At 37.5% G+C, this 19,978-nt stretch overlaps 1 protein-coding gene across 1 annotated transcript; it reads left to right on the forward strand.

Annotated features, from left to right (window-relative positions):
• Positions 1–1,003: 1,003 nt before the first annotated feature.
• On the forward strand, positions 1,004–17,320 carry ANAPC4 (anaphase promoting complex subunit 4). The gene is made up of 28 exons (XM_058803265.1): positions 1,004–1,135; positions 1,716–1,821; positions 2,675–2,807; positions 3,415–3,489; positions 3,616–3,642; positions 3,746–3,790; positions 4,735–4,819; positions 5,183–5,293; positions 5,849–5,932; positions 6,187–6,273; positions 6,978–7,042; positions 7,136–7,178; positions 7,278–7,354; positions 7,785–7,885; positions 7,975–8,026; positions 8,329–8,384; positions 9,561–9,607; positions 10,538–10,594; positions 10,756–10,812; positions 11,361–11,454; positions 12,116–12,213; positions 12,718–12,779; positions 12,871–12,909; positions 13,009–13,110; positions 13,738–13,815; positions 14,527–14,697; positions 15,860–15,983; positions 16,334–17,320. Exons 1-28 carry the CDS (start codon positions 1,028–1,030, stop codon positions 16,547–16,549), a joined length of 2,400 nt encoding a protein of 799 aa, XP_058659248.1. The 5' UTR covers positions 1,004–1,027; the 3' UTR covers positions 16,550–17,320.
• The last annotated feature ends 2,658 nt before the right edge of the window (positions 17,321–19,978 follow it).

Raw genomic sequence — 19,978 nt, forward strand, 5'->3', positions numbered from 1 at the left:
GACAAGGGAGGAAGTGAGGGTAGGTGATGGGAAGGCACGAGTTCTAGGAATTCGGTTTCTGTTAGTTACAGTTGTGAAAAATGCCAATCACTTGTTTTTAAAATCTTAAAAGTTTAATAGTAATAAAATGGTTATAAAAATAGTAATACAATTAGAGGAATAATAATTTGGACAATTTGGATTAGAACAACATGAGACAACAAAGAGTTATGGTTGTCCAGGTACCTTTTTCTGGGCAGCATAAGCCTGAAAAAGGACACCTGTTAACAGAGGATTAACCCCTAAAAACAATAACCTGTTGCATATTCATACAGCTCATACCTGATGCATAAATTCCATTCAAACACAGGATTCCGTCTGGTCATGGTCAGCTTTTTCCTCTGAATGCTAACGGCGTCGTCCTGCCTGAGCGAGGCGGGAAGAACTTTGTTTCTCCTGATAATGGGGCAATAAATTCTCTTTCTCTGCAAGATTTAGGTGTCCTGTGACTGCTATCTCAGTTCGAGTCCTTTCTTTAGAAAAAAAAAGTATCCTAAATAGCATAGTTTCTATTTTAACATTTTGTTATAGACTTAAGAGAATTAATACAGCATTACTTCCTAACACAGCACATGTAATATTCAATTTAATATTTGCGAAAATCCAATCATAAAATACGCATTTTTCACACAATCGTCTCATAGGGAGCCTTGTGAATTTTAAAAAATTTCTCTCCAAATGGAAAAGGGGCTTAAAAAAGAGTATTTAGTACTTAGTAAGTGAGCGGAGCTTGAAGAGCCTGGCTCGGCGCTGCGGCGAGGCCCACGCCGCTGCCGGGGTCTCCACACGGCTCCCGGGGCCCGCCCCGCTCTCAGAATTCCCCGCACGGCTCCCGGGGCCCGCCCCGCTCTCAGAATTCCCCGCACGGCTCCCGGGGCCCGCCCGCTGCCGAGGCCCGGCCCGCTCCTGGCCGCTCCTTGCCGCGGCGGGAAGCGCCGCCCCCGGAAGCGGGAGCAGAGGCCCGGCGTGCCCGCGGAGCCCCGCAGCCATGCCCGCCTTCAGGCAGGTGGGCGAGAAGCAGCTGCCGCAAGAGGTGGTGTTCATGTCCTGGTCCCCCAAAAGGGACCTCATCGCCCTGGCCAACCGGGCGGGGGAGGTGAGTGCTGGTGCCGGTGGGTGGCACGGGAGGAACGGGCGCTGCTCTCCCTGCAGGCCCAGGTGCCTTTGCCGTTACTTAGGGCATGTTCCTCGTGAGCCTGGCCAGGCATTTAAGGATAGCAGTTTTGTAAATCAAACGTCTTAATAATGCTCCTTCGTTTTTTGCATTCTGATTTCCGAACAAATTCACGTGTGATGTGCTTCTCGCTTGTGCATGAAGTTCCTATTTAAGTTCAATCTAATTTCAAGTACTTTTCCCCCTGGAACTGCAGTATGTGGTCGTGCATGAAGACAAGACTCGTGCTTTTGGGCTGTCCGCTAGAGAGCTGATGAGTAACCCCTGTTGGTTAGGGGCTTGTATCCTTATGCAAGGCTCAGTTTATTTCTCTGTACTGCTGTTAACTGTGTGCTGCCCTCTATAAGAGCATAGGAGTGAATTATCTGCTAGAGAAGCAGGTGGTCTTTAAAACACAGGAGTTAAAAACTGATAAAAAAACTGTGCATCTTGAACTGATTTACAAACTTTTATTAACGTAAGAAGGTGGTTTAAGTTTGTCTTTAATGCATTTGCTTTGTAGATTTTACTTCATCGGCTTGCAAACTTTCAACGTGTGTGGAGTTTGCCTCCAAATGAAAATACAGGCAAAGAAGTGACTGCTCTTGCTTGGAGACCAGATGGCAAAAGTAATGTCAAGTATATGAGATGATATGGTGCGATAAAACCCCATGGGAAATCATGAATGATGATGCCTGTGAAGGAAATTTTCAAGTAAACTGAAGAGAAGGGTGGCTTAATTTTATGTAGGTTCATTCACAGCAATAGAGAGATTAACACTATTAAATCCAATGGCAAGAAAGATTAGTAAGCCAGATTTATGTGCCAAATGCTGCTTTTCAGAGTATAGCAAAATTTCAACCTCTTAACTATGCAGGGTATTTTGTATGAACTACAAAGTTTATTGGGGGAGAAAGAAGCTGTCTGATCAGGATTGATTGAAGAGCTTAGCTTACTTAGCATAGGCAAAACTTCATAGGCTAAAATTACTCTAATTATAGACCAGAGAAGGAAAAAAAAAGCCTTTTCCTTATTAATAGAAATAATGTTGAAATTAGTAGTTTAATAAACTTATGCCAGAAATCAGTTAATTTTTGCTTCACTGGAGGTGGGAGAATGGGAACAATCTTCCTCTATGACATGTGGATAAAAACCTATATTGTTTTATGATGGCATCTGAAGAGTTTAAGAAACTTCTTTTTAAAGCTGATTACCTGTGATTATAAGGAAATAAATACAGAAACCTCTGCCTATTTGCTATTATGGTTGAAGAAAGTTAAGTAAAAAGTGGTGCAAAAGTTGCTTGGCAACTCCTAATTTGTGTTTTTTGTCCACCAAGCCTTTCTGGTGGACAATGTTATCTATAATATTGGACTCAAGTTTGCAAAATTGGGAGCCTCTACTTTATCAGAACTATTGTTAGAAGTGTTTGAAGCATGTTCAGTTCTAGGTTATTTATACATTTAACTTGTCTTTCTCTAGTTTTGGCTTTTGGCCTTGCTGATACCAAGCGGATTATTCTGTGTGATGTAGAAAAGCCTGAAAGCTTGCACTCCTTCTCTGTGGAGTTATCTATTACATACATGCATTGGATGGAAGTAACTGAGGAAAGCAGGTAAGTCTGAAAAGAAACAATCACAAGCCATGTAATGTTGCCTTACTGATAATTTATACTTTAAATGTTACAAGCAGTCACATAAAGTAATATAGTTTTCCACAGCTGTGGGGTTTTTTCACCACTTGGCTAAAATTTTCCTTTTTTTAGAATAGATCCTTTTCATATGCTTATTTTAATGCTGATACCTTAGTCTTGTGGTTCTTTGGGTAATACATTACATTTCAGCATAATCTTGTGCTTCTCCTTAAGAGCTGCTTAATCTAGTGTTAGCATGTACAGCCTGTTTTACTGCAGGCTTGGAGAGAGTTTAAACAGAAAGCCTCTGACAATAACTGATTTACAGGCAATGGAGGATTTGGTGACAAGCCTCTGAGCCAGCAGATACAAACTTTATTCACTGGAAATAAAAAAAGATTTTCAGTTTTTTTTATTAATTTGATCACTTGATAATCTTTTATATGACCTTTAATAATTTATCCTCTGACATTTCTAATTTTGATATATATAATGCATTGAATATGTACTCTTAACTCTGGAGTTGAAAAGAAAGGCTCTTCTCATTTTTACAGCTTGGGTAATAAAGACAGTATTATGTCTTTTTCAGTGTTCTCACTTCCTTTTACAATGCTGAAGATGAATCAAACCTCCTTTTGCCTAAATTACCAGCGCTGCCAAAAAAGTAAGTGTTACTCTAGTAAGCTTGAGGAAATACCATTTGTCATTTATTGTCATTATTTTGGTTATTCATCTTTAACACTCTGCAGCTGTCTGATCATTGTTACTGACAGTAATTATTTTTTTTCAGTTACAGTACCACAGCAAAAATTTTCAGGTAAGAAATTGTCATATTATAACTCACTGTTTTTTAGTTTTGTTTTATTTTCTGGTATTGGGACAAACTACATAAGCCATAATCACATGTTTTGTATTTTCAGTGAAGAAAAGTCAGATGAGATTATGAAGCTTCTGGGTGATGTCAGGTAAATTCTGGCTGTGGGTTGTTGGTTGAGGTTTTTTGTTTAGTTGCTTTTTTAAAGAGATAAAATAATGGATAATTGAGTTTACTGTTAAATTAAATCTGCATCTCTGTCTATCACCAGTTACTCCTTTTTAAAACTTGATAGCTCTTCTTACAGTAGGATTTCCTTGCTTGAGAGAGAGTGAGCTGTCTGTGGTGTAGGAGCTTTATGAAATCTCTCTGCTGTCTTCAACTGCTCAATTAATCCAACCAAAAGTTTTTAACATACTGTTTTCCTAAGTTCTGTGTTGGTTTTAACAGAAATATTCAGTGTCAATGTATATTTATTTAGAGCTGTAACAGGCAGAAGTTGCAGTTAATTTGCTTGTATTTAGGCTTTTTCCCAAGCCAGTGTAGCACATTGTTTTTAGTAAGTGAGCAAAACATAGATCTGTCTGTCCCAGACTCTATTCTTTGAACTGGGTTTCTGTTTCTGGTGCTGTTGCTACTTCTGTGGCTGTTATTGCTGCTGCATCCATTTCAAATGTTCATTGCCTTTGAGGTGCTGAGGGATGCCACTGAGTGTGACAAGCTCACTCTGCATGTAATCGGGGTCATTCAGGGTGGCTTAGTAATAATGCTTTGCAGCCTGCATACTGCAACATGCATTGGTAAGGGGAAGGTTGCTAGAAACTTGTTACTTTTAGTGAAAAAGGACTCTCTGACTAAACTGTGCTATCTTTCCCCTATTCTCTCAGTTAATGTAGTAATTAATACTCTTAATATAAATGTTAGAGGCAGTTTTTATCAATAAAATCCAAGCTAATTTGCTAGTTTTTTAATTTCTTGAATAATGGACGGTAACACAATGTTTCCTTTTGTGCAGGAATAGAATTTAAGTATTAATAATGTGTGTGTTCAAATTCTTTTCAGTATGCTTATCAGCACATTCTTCTATTTTTATAGACTTAATGCTCTTGTCCTTGGTGGCAGCTCAGGATTTATTGAGATATATGCTTATGGAATGTTCAAGATTGCTACAGTAAATGGGGTATGTTTGGTTCCTTTCCACATTTTTTCTTCATAATATACCAAGCTACAGCTGAATTGAGTGAAAATATACATATGCTTACACATAAGTGAAACTGGGCTGCTGAATTTGAAGAAACTAATTGATTGGGTTATTGGTTATTGATGGAAAGACCTTGTAACTGGGAAATTTAACTCTTGTTTCAAAATTCGCTGTTAATACATGATAAAAAGATTGGGTTTGCTCCTGAGCAGTAGCTGAAAATTGCACTTCATTTTTACCTGCCATTGAACACAGTCATCTTTGTATGTCAGTGTGTTAGAGCAGGAAATATTCTTAGAGGAAATGAAATGTTTTATTAACTTTTAAACTGGAATTCTTCAGGTGGCAGGTTCTTGTCGTGGACTGTGTTTGTCTAGTGATTTGAAATCACTGTCAGTTATTACAGAGCTACAGAACTCTCCAGACAGTGAAGCAGAGATAATGTATTTTCAGGTAAGTACATGTTTAAAGGGAAAACTGGTCTTTAAATTACATTCTGGTAGCTTTATTGCTTTCCCATGATAACAAAAACTACCAGTTTCAGCCATTTTGAAATTACCCCAGTTTAGCTTTTGAATTTGTGATGTTAACATACAGTTTCACTGATGAGACTGACAATGGTGATCTGAGCCATTCTTGCAAAATACTTCTTTTAGAATAATGTGAATTTATTCAACTACAGTGACAATTAATCAGATTTTCTCCATTCTGCGCACAAGGGGCCTAACAGCAATGCTTGTGATTATCCCCTTTCCAGAACAGTCATCCTTAACATTATTACTGTTAGAGCTCCAAAATGTGGAACCTTCTCAGGGGTTTTTATAGATGCATTAAAAATAGTTATTGCTTCTTTGAATTAAATGTATTTTCCTTTTAAAATCAACCTTAAGGAGTTGAGAATGAAGAGATTTTCTGTGGGTCTTTCCAATCTGTCTTTTAATTTCTGTAATCTATGTATTGTTAAAAGACAAGTCATCTGTTACCTGTTGCTTTTTCCATTTGTTGTAGTTGGACACTAGTCTGTTATCAAGTTACTTACCTGAGGTAACTCGAATGGCCCGGAAGTTTACTCACATTTCAACTCTGTTACAGGTACAGTTGTGTTACACCATCCTTTTAGTCTTGTGGTTCTGTAGGCTTTGACATTCTAATGCAAGTGAAATAAATGTTTTCTTGTAAGAAGCTTGAGTTGGTTTTAAGTAAATGTAGAGCTCCAACTTGGAATTTGATAATAAATTTTATATAAGATCTACTGTGTATTTCCTTTATATTGTAACATCCATTTGCTGAATGTGTTGTTGACAGGGAGAAAGGAAATAATACTGATGCCAGTTTCTGTATTACAGTATATAAAGCTGTCATTGACATGCATGTGTGAAGCATGGGAAGAAATACTGATGCAGATGGACTCACGACTAACAAAGTTTGTACAGGTACTGCAGGATTAACCATCCTTTTGGAAAAACACTTTTGGCAGTAGTTCTGTTGTTCTTGTTAGTCTATTGCATATCCTAATGTTAAGCATGATGCCTCCAGATAAGAGTCCCTAAGTTCAGAGACAGCCTGAAAGCTATTGTGTGTCAAGTGCTCTGATGCTGAAGGCACCTGTGTACAATCAAGCATAATTGTATTGTGATACTTTTATTTATTCTGAAATTTTAAAAAATCATAGTTTTCAGCTTGTCCTGCTGTTGATCAGTTGCTTTCTACTTAAGGCTGTGCTCTTTGTACTTAAGTCATTGATAAACTGATCACTGTAAATGTTCAGTAACACTTTACAGCCTAGTTCAATAGAGCACATGTAATATCTGTGTTTAAGATGCCATTGGATTTGCTTAAATTTTGTATTCATTGACCATAGTCAGAAGTTAATGAATCTTGTAGTTTTATTGTATTTTAGAATAGATTCTTGGTGGCAAACTCCTTAGAATTTTTATTGGGTAATGCAGTTGAAAATAACTTGAAATACTAGAGAACTTTCAGTGATCATAAAACTTTCAGTGATCAGTAGTCTGATTTCAACATTCAAAGATCTGGGTGGCTTCTTTGAAGTACTTTATATGGAGTGTTTGTGAGATAATTTGGCAGGCTGGATTTAATCTCTTCACCAATCTATTTCAATCATTTTGACTGACAGGAAAAGAATACAACCACTTCTGTTCAGGATGAGTTTATGCAGCTGTTGTTATGGGGCAAAGCAAGGTAGTTACTGTTGTTTTATCTGAGTATGCCTTTGCACTTGATGTTGAAACACAAAATGAAATGCCTATTTGGTTCTCTCCCTACCTCCTTCAGTCTGGAACTTCAGGCATTGCTAATGAACCAACTGACAGTAAAGGTATGTTAACATTTTTTTAAACATACTAAATTAATCTATTTCAATATCTTTTAATCATTTTTATATTAACAGATTATTATTGTATTTCTTTGTTAACAGGGTTTAAAAAAACTTGGTCAGTCTATAGAGTCTTCCTATTCTAGTATACAAAAGTTGGTTATAAGTCATTTGCAGAGGTAAGTCCCAGAATTTCCAATGAATTTTAGATTAAATGGCATATTATATGCTTTGATAAATGACAATAAGCTGTCTTGGTGGTGCTTTCTATGTAGGTGGGCTGGTATGGAAACTGTGATCATGGCAAAACATTTTACTTTTGTGTAGTAGAGAACCAGTTAAGTATTTTGAACAATCTTTATGGTACATCACCTGTAAATTGCTGCCCGGTGTGTTTAATAGGATCTATGCAAAATATTCACACTAACTTTGTGTCATTGAGACAATATCTGCCTTTCTCTGAAGTTATACCATGCCTCTTGTTCATGGCAGACCACCTTATAAGGCTTTGCACTTTGTGCATTAAATAATATAAATGTAGCATGCAGCACAGCACTGAATTTCCAGAGTGTGAATAAAAAATTATGCTTCTTTCCTCTGCTTTCCTAGTGGCTCTGAGGCACTTTTATACCACTTGAGTGAATTGAAAGGAATGGCTTTATGGAAACAAAAATATGAGTCTCTGGGATTAGATGCATCTGGAATTGATGGTACAGTAGTGTGTGTGCTACCTCTGTGCTCTGATTTCACTTTTGAAAGCTTAATAAGAATGGTTAGCTTTTTTTTTTTTTTTTTACAGAGGCTATTACTGCTGTTGGTTCTTTCATCCTGAAGGCAAATGAGCTGCTTCAGTAAGTATAAAGTCTGGAGAGTTTAAAAGCATTGCTATTCAGTCTTGTATTGGAGGAAATTAGTGGGCTGGGAATAGAGGAAGTTGGGAGAGCAAGACTCCTCTGTTGGTGGGGAGCTTTCATCTTGTCTCCCTGCGTGTCAGACTCATTCCACAAGAATAGTCTTACTTGAAACATTGCATTGGCCATTTTGAAAACAACTGACAGAGCTTGCAGGCCTTTCTGTGGTAAAGATGGGACTTAAGCATGAAGCAGCTTGTGACAGTCAGATTTTGTAATTTCTTGTCTTGTTTCTTGTTTAGAGTGATCGACAGTAGTATGAAAAACTTCAAGGCATTTTTCCGGTGGCTCTATGTTGGTAAGATTGGTCACACAGTCATCATCCAGTATCTGGTTTATATTGTAAGCATTGAAATGCAGACAAGTTACTAGGCCAGTCTTAGTTATAGCCATCTATTTTTTTCTGGACATATAAAGGGATATAGTTGATGAGGCAAGAGTAACTATAATATTAAACACAGATTATAAATTTGGCAGTTCTCAATTAAATTTAGTATGTGCAGAGTGGGTATTGCATATACTTGACCTGTAATATTGCTCCAAACTGTTTTCTGTTTCATGAGCAATTTGCTGGTCTTGATTTGGAGAAAAAGAAAGGACTTTTTTTAGGCTACACAAAATTTGAAATGTAACCTTATTTTTTTTTACTCTGTTACTTGCTGTTTTCTCCTGTGAAAGCCTAGTTACTTTTAAGGTTCTGCACAGATGTAAACAGTCTCTGAATGTCCACTTGCACTTAGTAGCCACCTTCATGTGTCTGGGTAGCTGCAGAGAAAATGTTAGAAGGAAGTGAAGCACGCTGTATTTTAGCCTGCCTGTTTTTATTAATGTTTATAAATAATTTTATAACTTCTATTTGATCTTTTTAGAACTACCTTACAAAAATTAAGTGTTATTACCAGATATTAGAGAAGTACTAGCTATGCAGTGTTAGCACTTACTAGCAGGAATATAATAGTTCTAATTTAGAAATTACAGAAAGCAGGACTACCTAAGTTCTCTGTCACAATGTTATGTTCATTGTTTGTTTCATTTCAGACTAAACAGAGAACTTTATCCAAGCCTTGCAGATTTGAAATTAATCCTGTGCCATTCTCTTAAAACACATTTTTCTGAGCATAACAGTTTTCAAGTATTTTACATATATCTATTTTAGTACTCTGAGTATGGACATGAACAAATTCTTATGAGCTCTTTTCATAATAATTTTGTTTCAGTCTCATACAGAGTAGAATGCAGTTGGAGAAGATTAAAGATAAAAATTCTTGAAGATTTGTAATGTAAGCTTTGTAATGTAAGCTAGTGAGACTAGAGAGACTGAATTTCAGTCTCTACTTGTAATTCTTCATCCCAGGCTCTTTTGCTTCTAATGAATGAATCTTTTTTAACAGCAATGTCTTATTACATACATGTGAAAAATAAAGGATATTAGGAAAACCGTATTAATGCAGTAAGAATATAATTTTTCCCTCAGCCATGTTGAGGATGTCAGAAGATCATGTGCTTCCAGAGCTGAACAAGGTAATAGTAACATTTTCTGATAAATGGTGATATCCTCGATATTCTGCTCATCTCAAAAGCAGAATTAAAAGTTCCTTTTTGTTCCAGAACTTAAAGGGTAGTGTCTGTGTCATTTTTTTGAGAAAGTTGATGCCTGTGCATTGACACTAATGTGCTGTTGTGCTTGAATTACTTTTTCTGTTTTCTTTGCTAACACTGCTGTATTTAGTATGCTGGGTATGCAAGGCCTCTGTATGGCAGCTCTTTATGCACCCTAAATGCTGAAGTCAACCAGAGTGAGATCTTAGTATCTTTATCAATGTCCCCATAGAGGAGAGGGAATATATAATGAAACAATAATATAATAATACAATAACACCTGCATTGAATTTGCAGCCACCATCACACTGCCCTCACTTGAGGGCAGAGATGCCTTCCAGAAATAGATAGGCTGGAGGAATGGGCAGGCAGGGACTCCCTGCAGTTCATGAAAGACAAACTGCAAGGTTCTGTTGTGGGGTGGGTTAACCCCCTGTGAGTGCTTTGCTGGAGCCCATGTGGCTGGGAAGATGTCAGCTCTGCCAAAATGATGTGGGAATCACTGGGTGCATGCTGGGCATGAGCCAGCAGTGTGCCCTGGCAAAGGTGGGCAGGGGTGACCAGGGCTGTAGTAATGAGAGCATGGCCAGGAGGTCAGGGGATGCACTTATTGTCCTAATTTAGCACTTGTTGGTTGGTCCCATCTCCAGTTTGGGACCATTCCTGTACAAGACAAGAATGGTCTGGGATGAGTTCAGCAGAGCACTCCCAAGTGGGTTGGAGGCTGGAACATTTGCCCTGTGAGCACAGGCTGAGGGAGCTGTGCTTGTGCAGCCTACAGATTGTGTGTTCTGTGCTCATTGAAATGTGTTTCTTACCCTTTGCTTTTCTCACTGTTTTTTTCCCTTTTAGATGACTCAAAAAGATATCACATTTGTGGCCGATTTTCTTACTGAGCACTTCAATGAGGTCAGTGATACTCATTTTCCAAGTACATGATTTGACTGTATTTTTGCTGACAATAGCTGAGGCTGAAAAATCTGAGAATAAAATAATTTGATCATCTTTTGTTCACTACTTCTCATTCCTTTTATGTTTAAATAATGGGTTTGTTTGCATTATTTTTTTAGGCACCAGAACTTTACAATCGTAAAGGAAAATACTTCAATGTGGAGAGAGTTGGTCAGGTAAAGAACTAAGGAATAAATGCAAAAAGAATAAATGGGAAAATCCTTAAATAGAGAAGCTTTTAAAGTTGTGTCCACTTTGCTTCCCTGGCCTTTTTGCTCTGTGTTGCACATACCAGTAATGGTAAAAAAGAGTAAATTGTTTCACCTTTTTATTAGGAAAATGAGGGTTTAAAATGCTGTATTTTCACTTTACACATGCTGTATTTTTAGGAAAAGACAAAAATATTTCGCAGCAGTAGTAAAACTCTAAAAGCCAACTTCAGTAAAACTGATATGTTATCTGTATGGCATTAATCACTGCATTTCAAAACATTTGTGCTCAGACTTATTCTAAAGATCAGTTTCTTAGGGAAATATCACCATGTGATCTTAAACAATAGTTGATTTTTCTCGTTTCTAGATGGGGTGGAATATTTAATTTTAAGACTATGGCAAGTTAATTTACCAAGAAATTTTTAATATACTCACTAGGGGCAATAGTGAAGGTGGAATTCTAATGTTCCCTATTCTTAAATTACAGTCTTAAAACTGTGTTTCTTTTTTAGTACTTGAAAGATGAAGATGATGATCTTGTATCCCCACCTAATACAGAGGGAAACCAGTGGTTTAACTTTCTTAAAGATAGTACTCATCTTAAAGGTAATGTGTTTTCATGAAAAAAAGTGAATGCAAGATATATGCAGAATGTAACCAATGTAGAAGAATTAGCTTTTTTCATGCTTGTGAGTTACTTCTGTAATGTCACTCATTGGTCTTCATCTGAGTGGAATAAAATAAATGGGCCTTGCACAGGGTTTATGTAGCTGCTTACCCAGTCAATTACCATTTTCTGGATATTGGGAGTTCCTCATCTTTTCTGTACCAGTCTCAGAAGTGTTGGCTTGGAAGGAATCCCAGAAGAGGTCTATTTTAGGATATCTTAATTCAAGAGAGTAATAGTTATGCTTAGGTTGTACTTGAGGGAAGTATCCTAACTTGTTCTCTTTCACTGGAGGCTGAGACTATTTTGTTAATTAGTGGTGAAAAGGAAGTAGGAGACTATAATGAGCAGATGGTGACAATTATTGTAGTTTAACTTTAGAAACCAAAGACTGTAAAACCTTGACAGCGTAAGCTGTGTGTAATAGAATTTGCCACAGTTGCCTTTTTCTGCCTATTTAATTTGATAAAAAGGGGGGAAATGGTAGCATTTTTGTCTGGAAAATAGTCTTTAGAAAATCTGATTTTGAAGGTAATAATGGTGTAATATGTTTCTATAGAGATACAAGCATTTTTTAAAATTAACTTTGTCTGTTTACAGAAAGCCCGCTTCTGTTTCCCTACTATCCTGAGAAATCATTGCATTTTGTCAAAAGGCAAATGGAAAGGGTCATTGATCTATGTTTACAAAAGCCAGCAGTAAGTTCTGTTTTTACAAATGATAACTTTCTTTTAAGGATAGTGGTCAACTGAAGGAAGCAGTCATGCTTAGCAAGGCCTGAAGCTTTAATCTTTGCCTTTGAGTGCCTATAACTTGGGTAGAGTCCAGCTTCACTGCTGGGATATCTCAAGCCTTTGGCCAGGGAAAGTACAGTGAGGGATTTTTTTATTTGACATATTCTCTTCATACAATATTGGGATCTGGTTTTAATGTTAATTATATGTGTGTGTGTGTACCAGATAACTGTGTCAGTTGGCAATACATTAGTCTAATATGGAGAAACATGAAACAAATGTATGAGGTGACATAGTGTATGTAGTGTTTACATTAGGGTTGTTTATTTCAGGATAAATATTGGTGAAGTTTTCTTTCAGATGTACTCAGAGGTTGTTGGTAGGTTGGTTGTTTTTTTTTTCTTAAAAACATGTATAATTATGAATAACTGCCTGTATTTTATGGACTATTTTTATTCTATTTATTAGGATGTAATTGGAAAGTCAGTGCATCAAGCAGTCTGCATATCTCTCTACAAAGTTTCTCAAAGGTATTTCTTTACTAAAAGCAGCTAAAGAAATGTGCAACTAAAACTCATGCATGAGTAGCATTTCATAAACTGTTTTGTCTGTCCTTTGCAGTGAAGATTCCACACCTCAGTTATTTAAGTTACCATTTCTGTAAGTATGCTGCTATTCCTTGTTCCTATTCCTTGTTCCATGTAGTTTACAGGTTATTAAAACTTAATCTAAATTTTCATTTCTTCCCCCATATTGCAGGTGGAATGACAAAACATCTAACTTACATTATGTTCTCTTCACCATGTTAGAAAATTCTATTTCTAAAATACACATTTTGAGAAGACATACTGATACTTCCAGGTAAGACAAAAAGAGGGAAAAAGTGGTGTGTGAGTTTTGCCACATTTGTACAGAAACACAATTTAAATCTATTTGTAAAAACAAGGAATGAGCACCACGAATACAATTTCTCTTGAATACTAGAGAAAATGAGGAATATATTAGGTGCAGCAGGAAACTGCAGCAGAAGTTTGTGTTGTATTACACTCAGTAAATCTCATCTCAAGACCCAAGATGTTTCTGGGATTAGAAAAAATGAGATTCCATTAGATTGCTGCTAACAGAATTACTTATTTGTGCAAACTTCTGAAATATTACAAAGAATCCTGCTTCCTCTGTTACTTTGTCTTACTGTAAATAGTATTTTTGATTAATATCTTGGGGTCTGTAATTTAATGATGGCTTTCTCTTCTCTGCATAAGCCAGATGTAGTTTTCCATTTGAGTCCATTAGTTATGTTTTTCTGAGGAGCAGAGGAATTTAAAAGGTTCCCATCCACCAATAACATAATTTTGGCATGTAGCCATGTATTGTGCTGAGCTTAGATAGCTTTTTCACCATCTTGTACCACAGTTGCCATTAGAGATTTTGGATTCTCAGTGAAGGGAAAGGTTTTTGTCACTGAGACAATTAACTCTGTTGTTGTAGGTCTGTCAGTAATGGGATTCTTGCAGTAGAGTTTGGAAACTTCTTGAGCAACAGTATAAATGAGAGCTCAGACTCCAGGTCAGTATATTTGATTTTTCTTGCAGATTGCTGAATAAAAAAAAATCGTATTTCCTGTTAGTTTTCTTGCATTGTTACCTTTGAAGTTAACTCACCTGGGTGAATCAGGGTCTAAGAAATGGCACAGGTGCATGAAGCTGCAGAATAGTGCAAATCTTACTTTGCACTTCATCTCAAAGTCAAGTAAATTTTAGTTTTACAGTTGAAAACTAAAGCTTTAACACATGTGTAAGAAACAAATCTAGCTGGAAACAAGTATTTTTTATCTGTGTGATGTTCTTTAAGTAAGGTAAGACTTGGAATGGCTGAATGTAGCCATCTTACAAGGCATATGATAGAGTAAATTCATCCTTTTCATGTAGAAAAGCCAGATGTGATTTGCCCTCAGAACCTTCAACTGTATTTCTAAATTTTCTTTGGTATTTATGTTTGCTGTTTCTTATGTTTCATCTGAAATGTGAAGGTTACTAGTAAGAGATTTTTTGAGTTACTTTATTTTCCCCTTCAGAATAATTTTTTCCTGCATGAGGCAGGAGTCTGCCAGGTTATTGCTATCATTTAGTCAGCTGCACAACTGACCTCTTTTATTATTTTATTATAATTTACAATGAAGCTTGGTGTTAAGCACTGAATACTTTCTAACAACTTTAACATATTTTATTTCTGCATTCTCTTATATTACTTGATGCTTTCTAAATTATTTTCCTGTAGATGCTACAGTTGTTTGGATGCTCACTTCTATGATGATGAAACTGTAACTGTAGTTCTGAAAGAGAGTGTGCAACAAGAGGGGAAGGAGAGAGTCTTGGCTCAGCTGCCTTTATCTTCAGTATATACAGATGAGGACCAAGATGGGAAATCCATTTGGGATTCTATGGAAAGGTATTGAAAAACCTTGAGCAAATCTGAAAATGTAGAACTGAAAAGCAAATTAAGCAAATATTGTGATTGTGTACAGTTACTCATACTTTGTGCGTGTGTAAATATTTTGAAGATGGAAACTCTTTTGTGCCAGGAGAATAGGATGAGGGAGATGGAAGCTTCCTAAATAGTTTGTTTTGTGGTTTTTGGGAGGGTAGTTTTCAGTTTTTTCATACTGATACTACTTCTGTACCTGCCTGTCATGAAATGGAAGAATAAGCTGAAGACACTATGCAGAATCAGAAATCTTCCTTAGAAAGATGCTGACTTTGCTAGTCAGAATACTTCAGTTGAGGATGTTTTCAGCATATGTGCTCGTACCTCTGCCTTGTAATAAGAGTACACAAGTATTTCTTGATCTTTCCCTGATAGCCACCCTTACAAATATTGTCAGCTTGACCTTAAAACATCAGAACTGGTACAGCTGTCTGCATTGGCATAGGTAGAGGTGAAAGTGAACACACACACAAAGGCCAATGAAATTCAATTCGTGAATCCAAACCTTTAGTTGCTGTGTGTTCCTTGCTTTTACTTTTCTCCCATTCTTCTCTGGTGGTTTGCTTATGATGCATTTTTATTTCAAAATAAGGAGCTACGCTGAACTGTAAATTAACTTTTTATGCCACAAAGATATTGTATATTGAAGGGTGAACAGAAAATATTAAGAGCAAGTTCAAACTAATCTTGGCTACTGTAATAGGTAGGGAGTGTCTTCATACAGTCCCTGTGAGTGGGGTAATGATGCATATTTAAAAGGTCATGGAGGCCAAACTTCTGTGTAAGGGGAGGTACTGCATCCAGGACAGTGTTTGGAAACTCCTCTTTGTGCAGAGGAGAAGTTTGAAAAAAGCCACCCACATCCTGCTACAGCTGTTTCTTGTGGGAAGGTCAAACTTTACAACTCCCTTCTTACCTGCTGTAATGTTTTTAACTCAGTTGGAATGTGCTGTGTCTCTACAGTTGGATCTCCTGCTCTAGAGTATCGTGGTGGCATTATGATGGTTTCAGAGACTTATCTGCTTGTTGCATCTGATGAAATTTGGACATATGAAACTGGAGGTTTTTCTTAGAAGTGCAGTTGTTTCTTGTGAAGCAGCTTTGTGCTTTTTTCCTTGCTGTGCAGGCTGGATGAGCGAAGCGGTGAGATACCCACACGTACTGTCTTCTTGGAGAGTCAGTGGAGAGTGCTGGAGAACATGAAAGCTCAGTATGTTTCTGTAAATGGCATTAGGAAAGTTTCTTGTGTGGTAAGTGCAGTATCTCTGAAAAAGCCTGTCTATTAAAGGAAGTGTGCTGACTGAAGTGGTAACCTAAAAGTTACCAATTTCTTTTTTTAACAAATAGATTATTTTTTCATAATCTGCTGTTAGTGTGTCAGGATACAGTCATACCATAGTAGCACAGGATGGAAAAACTTTAACAGAAGGTAATAGATCTGCTTGCTTTACTTCTCAGCCTATAGAGCAATAAAAAAGTTGCTAATTCCCTTGAAACCTCCATTTCAAAGATAAAGGTTATTTTCAAAGCTGACAATTAAAGTGCTGGTGGTGTTTTTATTTATTTGGTCATTAACAGGAGCTTCTTACTGTCTCTGTAGCTGAGTTCAAACCTCCGCCACATCAGGGTGTTTGAGATGGACGTAGAGGATGATGGGGAAGTTGAGGAAGAAGAGGAAGAGGAAACAACTCAGATTGCAGCTGGGGAACGTGATGAGCCAAATCAGCCTGCAGATGGCCAGGACAATGTGTGTGATGCATCTGCTGAGGAACTACCTGATGAAGCTGAAGAACATGAGACAAGTCTGGATCCTTGAAATGGGCTTTGGTAATAGAAAGGGGACAGGACTGAACTGTAAATACTCTCTTTACTGGCACAAAGAAATTGTGTGTATTGAGGAATGAACACAAAATACTCAAAACAAGTTCAAACTCATCCTGGCTGCTCCAGTAAGCAGGGACACTTATCAGTACTGTCCCTGGGACTGGGAGTGATGTGGAGTGATACATTTGAAAGGTCATCTAACTAGTTAGAAAGTAATCTGACTTCAGGCTGCTGAGATGATGGATCCCATACCTCCTCAAACAGCTGAATCAAGCTGGAATTCTGTATTGCTTCTCAGCTAAGATTGTGTTCTAGAGTACATCTATTGACTCTTTTCTGTCTGGCACATGGTTTGGTGCCAGCTAAAGCTTTGAAAGCTTTTCTATTTGCCAGTTTTAAAAGGTGAAGAGAAAAAGAAATACCAGCTGAAGTTTTTGTAGCTAGTCTGTTCAGTCCTGGATGCTGTTATAAAAATAAAATAAAGTTGAATATAAAAAACCAACAAAACTTGGGGCCTAATTTTTTGCTTCTCAGACTTTGTAATGGGTTTGAAAGTTTCCTGTAGAACCAAAATGTAAAATTGCAAGTCAATGTTGGGCTAGTTACACACCAAAATTTAGCAACTGTTAATGAAATGCATAGTTTTAAAAAAATCTTTGGATAACATCTGTCCTTGGTAACACAGCATTTCAATCTATGCAGTTCTTTAGTCCTCAATGCAATGTGTGTGTGCAGTACATGATTTGTATGTTTGTATGTCTCAGCCTGCCTAGTTTCTGTGAATTTGTTCCCGAAAGCCTGTTTTTTCAATCTGGAATTTTTGTAATGAAAAATTTTACCAGAGAATATATTTTTTTATTCTCATTCAGCGCTGGGAGTTGTGCATAGTTCTCAGCATAATCATGTTACTTGCAGTTTATATATTACTGTAGGCATGATGTAGTGGTAAGCAGTAGAAACTAAAAACAGCATTTAGAAATCTAAAATGTTTTCTTCATCCCTACTAGCTGCCGTTCTGAACTGACATAAAACTCAGCTCTTTGAATGAACACTGCTGCTTAATGCATGTACACTCCTTTGAACAGTGAGTGCACCTTGTATTTGTGAGGAGGACCAAGTTTCCATTCTGTGCTTTAAAAATAAATATTTTGAAATTGCTATTTGGAATTGCAAAATTCAAATACTAACCTTATTTTACCCTATTATTTTGAAATGTACTATTTTTAAGTAACTTTTTAAAAGTGGACTTCTGAAAGTTTTGATCTCTTTAGGGGAGACCCTGGTAAAACAAGCTTTCAGTTTTGAAAGAGACTAAGTTTTTCCCTTTTCTAACAACCTCCTTGAAAGCTGCTTGCTGTTCATCATTCTCATCCAACAGATGGTCAAGTTTCAGGGCCCAGTGAGGCTGTAGGACAGGAGGGGCAGAAATGCCCATCCAGAAGTGCTGTGATTTTCTGCGCAGAGCGGGCAACTCTTACTAAAAAATTGTTGTTGCAACAGAACCCACTTAGCTTAAACCTGGCCTTGTGTTCTTTCAGGGAACTTTTGCTTCTGATCTAATTTAGAGTTTTCACATCAAGGGCTAAGAAGTAATTGTTCCGCTGTGTTTTGTGCTCTATAATTTTAGGCCATGTGCATATGGAAATCTGATTTCTCCTGCCCCAGTAGTTCCTAAATTTGTGTTAGTAGCAGATGTGTTCCATGTCACAGGGGCCTGTCTTTCAGACATCTCCTAAGGTTATTCTGTGCACCTTTCTAGTCCAGTCTTGGATAAACTTGAGTCAGTGGGAGCTTTGTGGCTGGCTTGGGTAAGTCCATGTGCACATTGTGCATTTCTCAGTGACACAGTACAGACACACCAGTGGTCAGTGCTGCTGAATGCATTGCTGATTCTTTCTGACAAACTTTTTAAAAAATTTGATTTGCTGATAGATTTTTGTAATAATAAATATGTCAGTAATGTGTTTATGCAACTGTTTTCCACAGGGTGTTAAGATGCATTTGATCTAGAAGTATTTTAGGATTTTGGTGGTGTCTGAGTGTGGTGGTTTCTCGTTTACCATTTTGATCTCTTGTCTCGTATGCTAACTGAAGGCTCAACCTTTTTCTGTGGGGAGTTGTAGTTTACTGATAGTTTTGTGGACAGAAAAACCCTCTGTATTCTCAGCAAGCATGCACACAATCCACTCTGTAATACAAATCTTTATGTCTCTAAAGGAGCATTTACTGCTGCCTCTTTTTTAATATCTGTTTTGCATTTGGCATTACTAATTTTTTTTAAAGATCTTACGACAACTTTTATTTTCTGATCTTTATTCCCTTTTCCAGACCTTTTGCTCATGCCTATTCTGCCTGATCTCTTCAAAGTTAGCCCCATTGCCAAGTGTGCACTTTGGTCTCTCACCAGCTGGTGCTGTTTTGCTCCACAACCTGGACATGCTGTGATACCATGGCCTCCCACTTACATGGATTTTGTGGCACATTTGCAGCTTCCTGCATAAGCAGCCCCTTGAGCTGCTCAGAAAGACAGCAGATGGCTGTAGAGCAATAATGAACAAAAGCTTGCTTTATTACAGATTCACGTTTGCAGAAGGGACAAGGGATGTGTAGCTTTACAAAATATATAGCTGGTCCTCATGCTCCTTGACTTTGAAAAACAACTTACCTAAAAAATGCCTTCGACCCCATTTGTAAACCTTGACAAAATGGGAAAGCCATCTCTGTAAGCATTGAAATTCCTTAGTATGTGGGTTGTATTAAATATCTGTAGTCAGAATTGGTTCATGTGTCTTGTTAACTACTGCAGCAGTAACATCTGAGATCTCTCATGCTACCTGGAGCTAGCTGTTGCTCTTGGAGTTGGGACTATAATTATAATCTCAATTTCTTGCTTCACAAGCTCTTTTAAGGGAAGAGCTGCCTGAATTTACAGTTTGCTATGTTGCTGTTGTTGATTATGTAAGAAACAAGGCAAAGAGACAGAGCCAGTGCCTTTTAAAATTTGAAAGGATGGACCCAGTATTAAGAACTCTCTTATTAAGAGTATTAAGGTGGAGAGAAGGAACTGGATGCAAATATTTTTAGCAGTGTATCTGATGCCTTCTCTCAGGGGCTGTTCATGACCTAGTTGGATGGTACCCTGAGCAACCAAGGAGTGGCATCTCTGCCCATGGCAGGGGTGTTGGAGTTAAATGATCCTTAAAGCCCCTTCCAACCCAGACCATTGGATGATTCTGTGATTCTGGAAGACTCAAAATACCAGTCCAGGGTTTAGGGTCGTGTTGATTTATCTGTGGTCTCTATTAAGGATTTTTATGCTTAATTTAAATTGAGGGATCTGATGGCTTGCTCAGGAGCAAGAGCAAACCCACTGAGAGTGGGTTTGGCTTGAAATTGCAAACCAGAAAGAAATTGCAGCCAG

Source organism: Ammospiza caudacuta, chromosome 4 (genome assembly GCF_027887145.1).
Source record: "Ammospiza caudacuta isolate bAmmCau1 chromosome 4, bAmmCau1.pri, whole genome shotgun sequence".
Classification (NCBI taxonomy): domain Eukaryota; kingdom Metazoa; phylum Chordata; class Aves; order Passeriformes; family Passerellidae; genus Ammospiza; species Ammospiza caudacuta.

Excerpts from the sequence above, each read along its gene's own strand:
- ANAPC4 (XM_058803265.1), top strand. The coding sequence starts at position 1,028 with ATGCCCGCCTTCAGGCAGGTGGGCGAGAAGCAGCTGCCGCAAGAGGTG. Across the intron at positions 8,385-9,560 it reads TTTCCGGTGGCTCTATGTTG|CCATGTTGAGGATGTCAGAA; the intron begins GTAAGATTGGTC and ends TTTTTCCCTCAG. Across the intron at positions 12,214-12,717 it reads TATGTTTACAAAAGCCAGCA|GATGTAATTGGAAAGTCAGT; the intron begins GTAAGTTCTGTT and ends TCTATTTATTAG.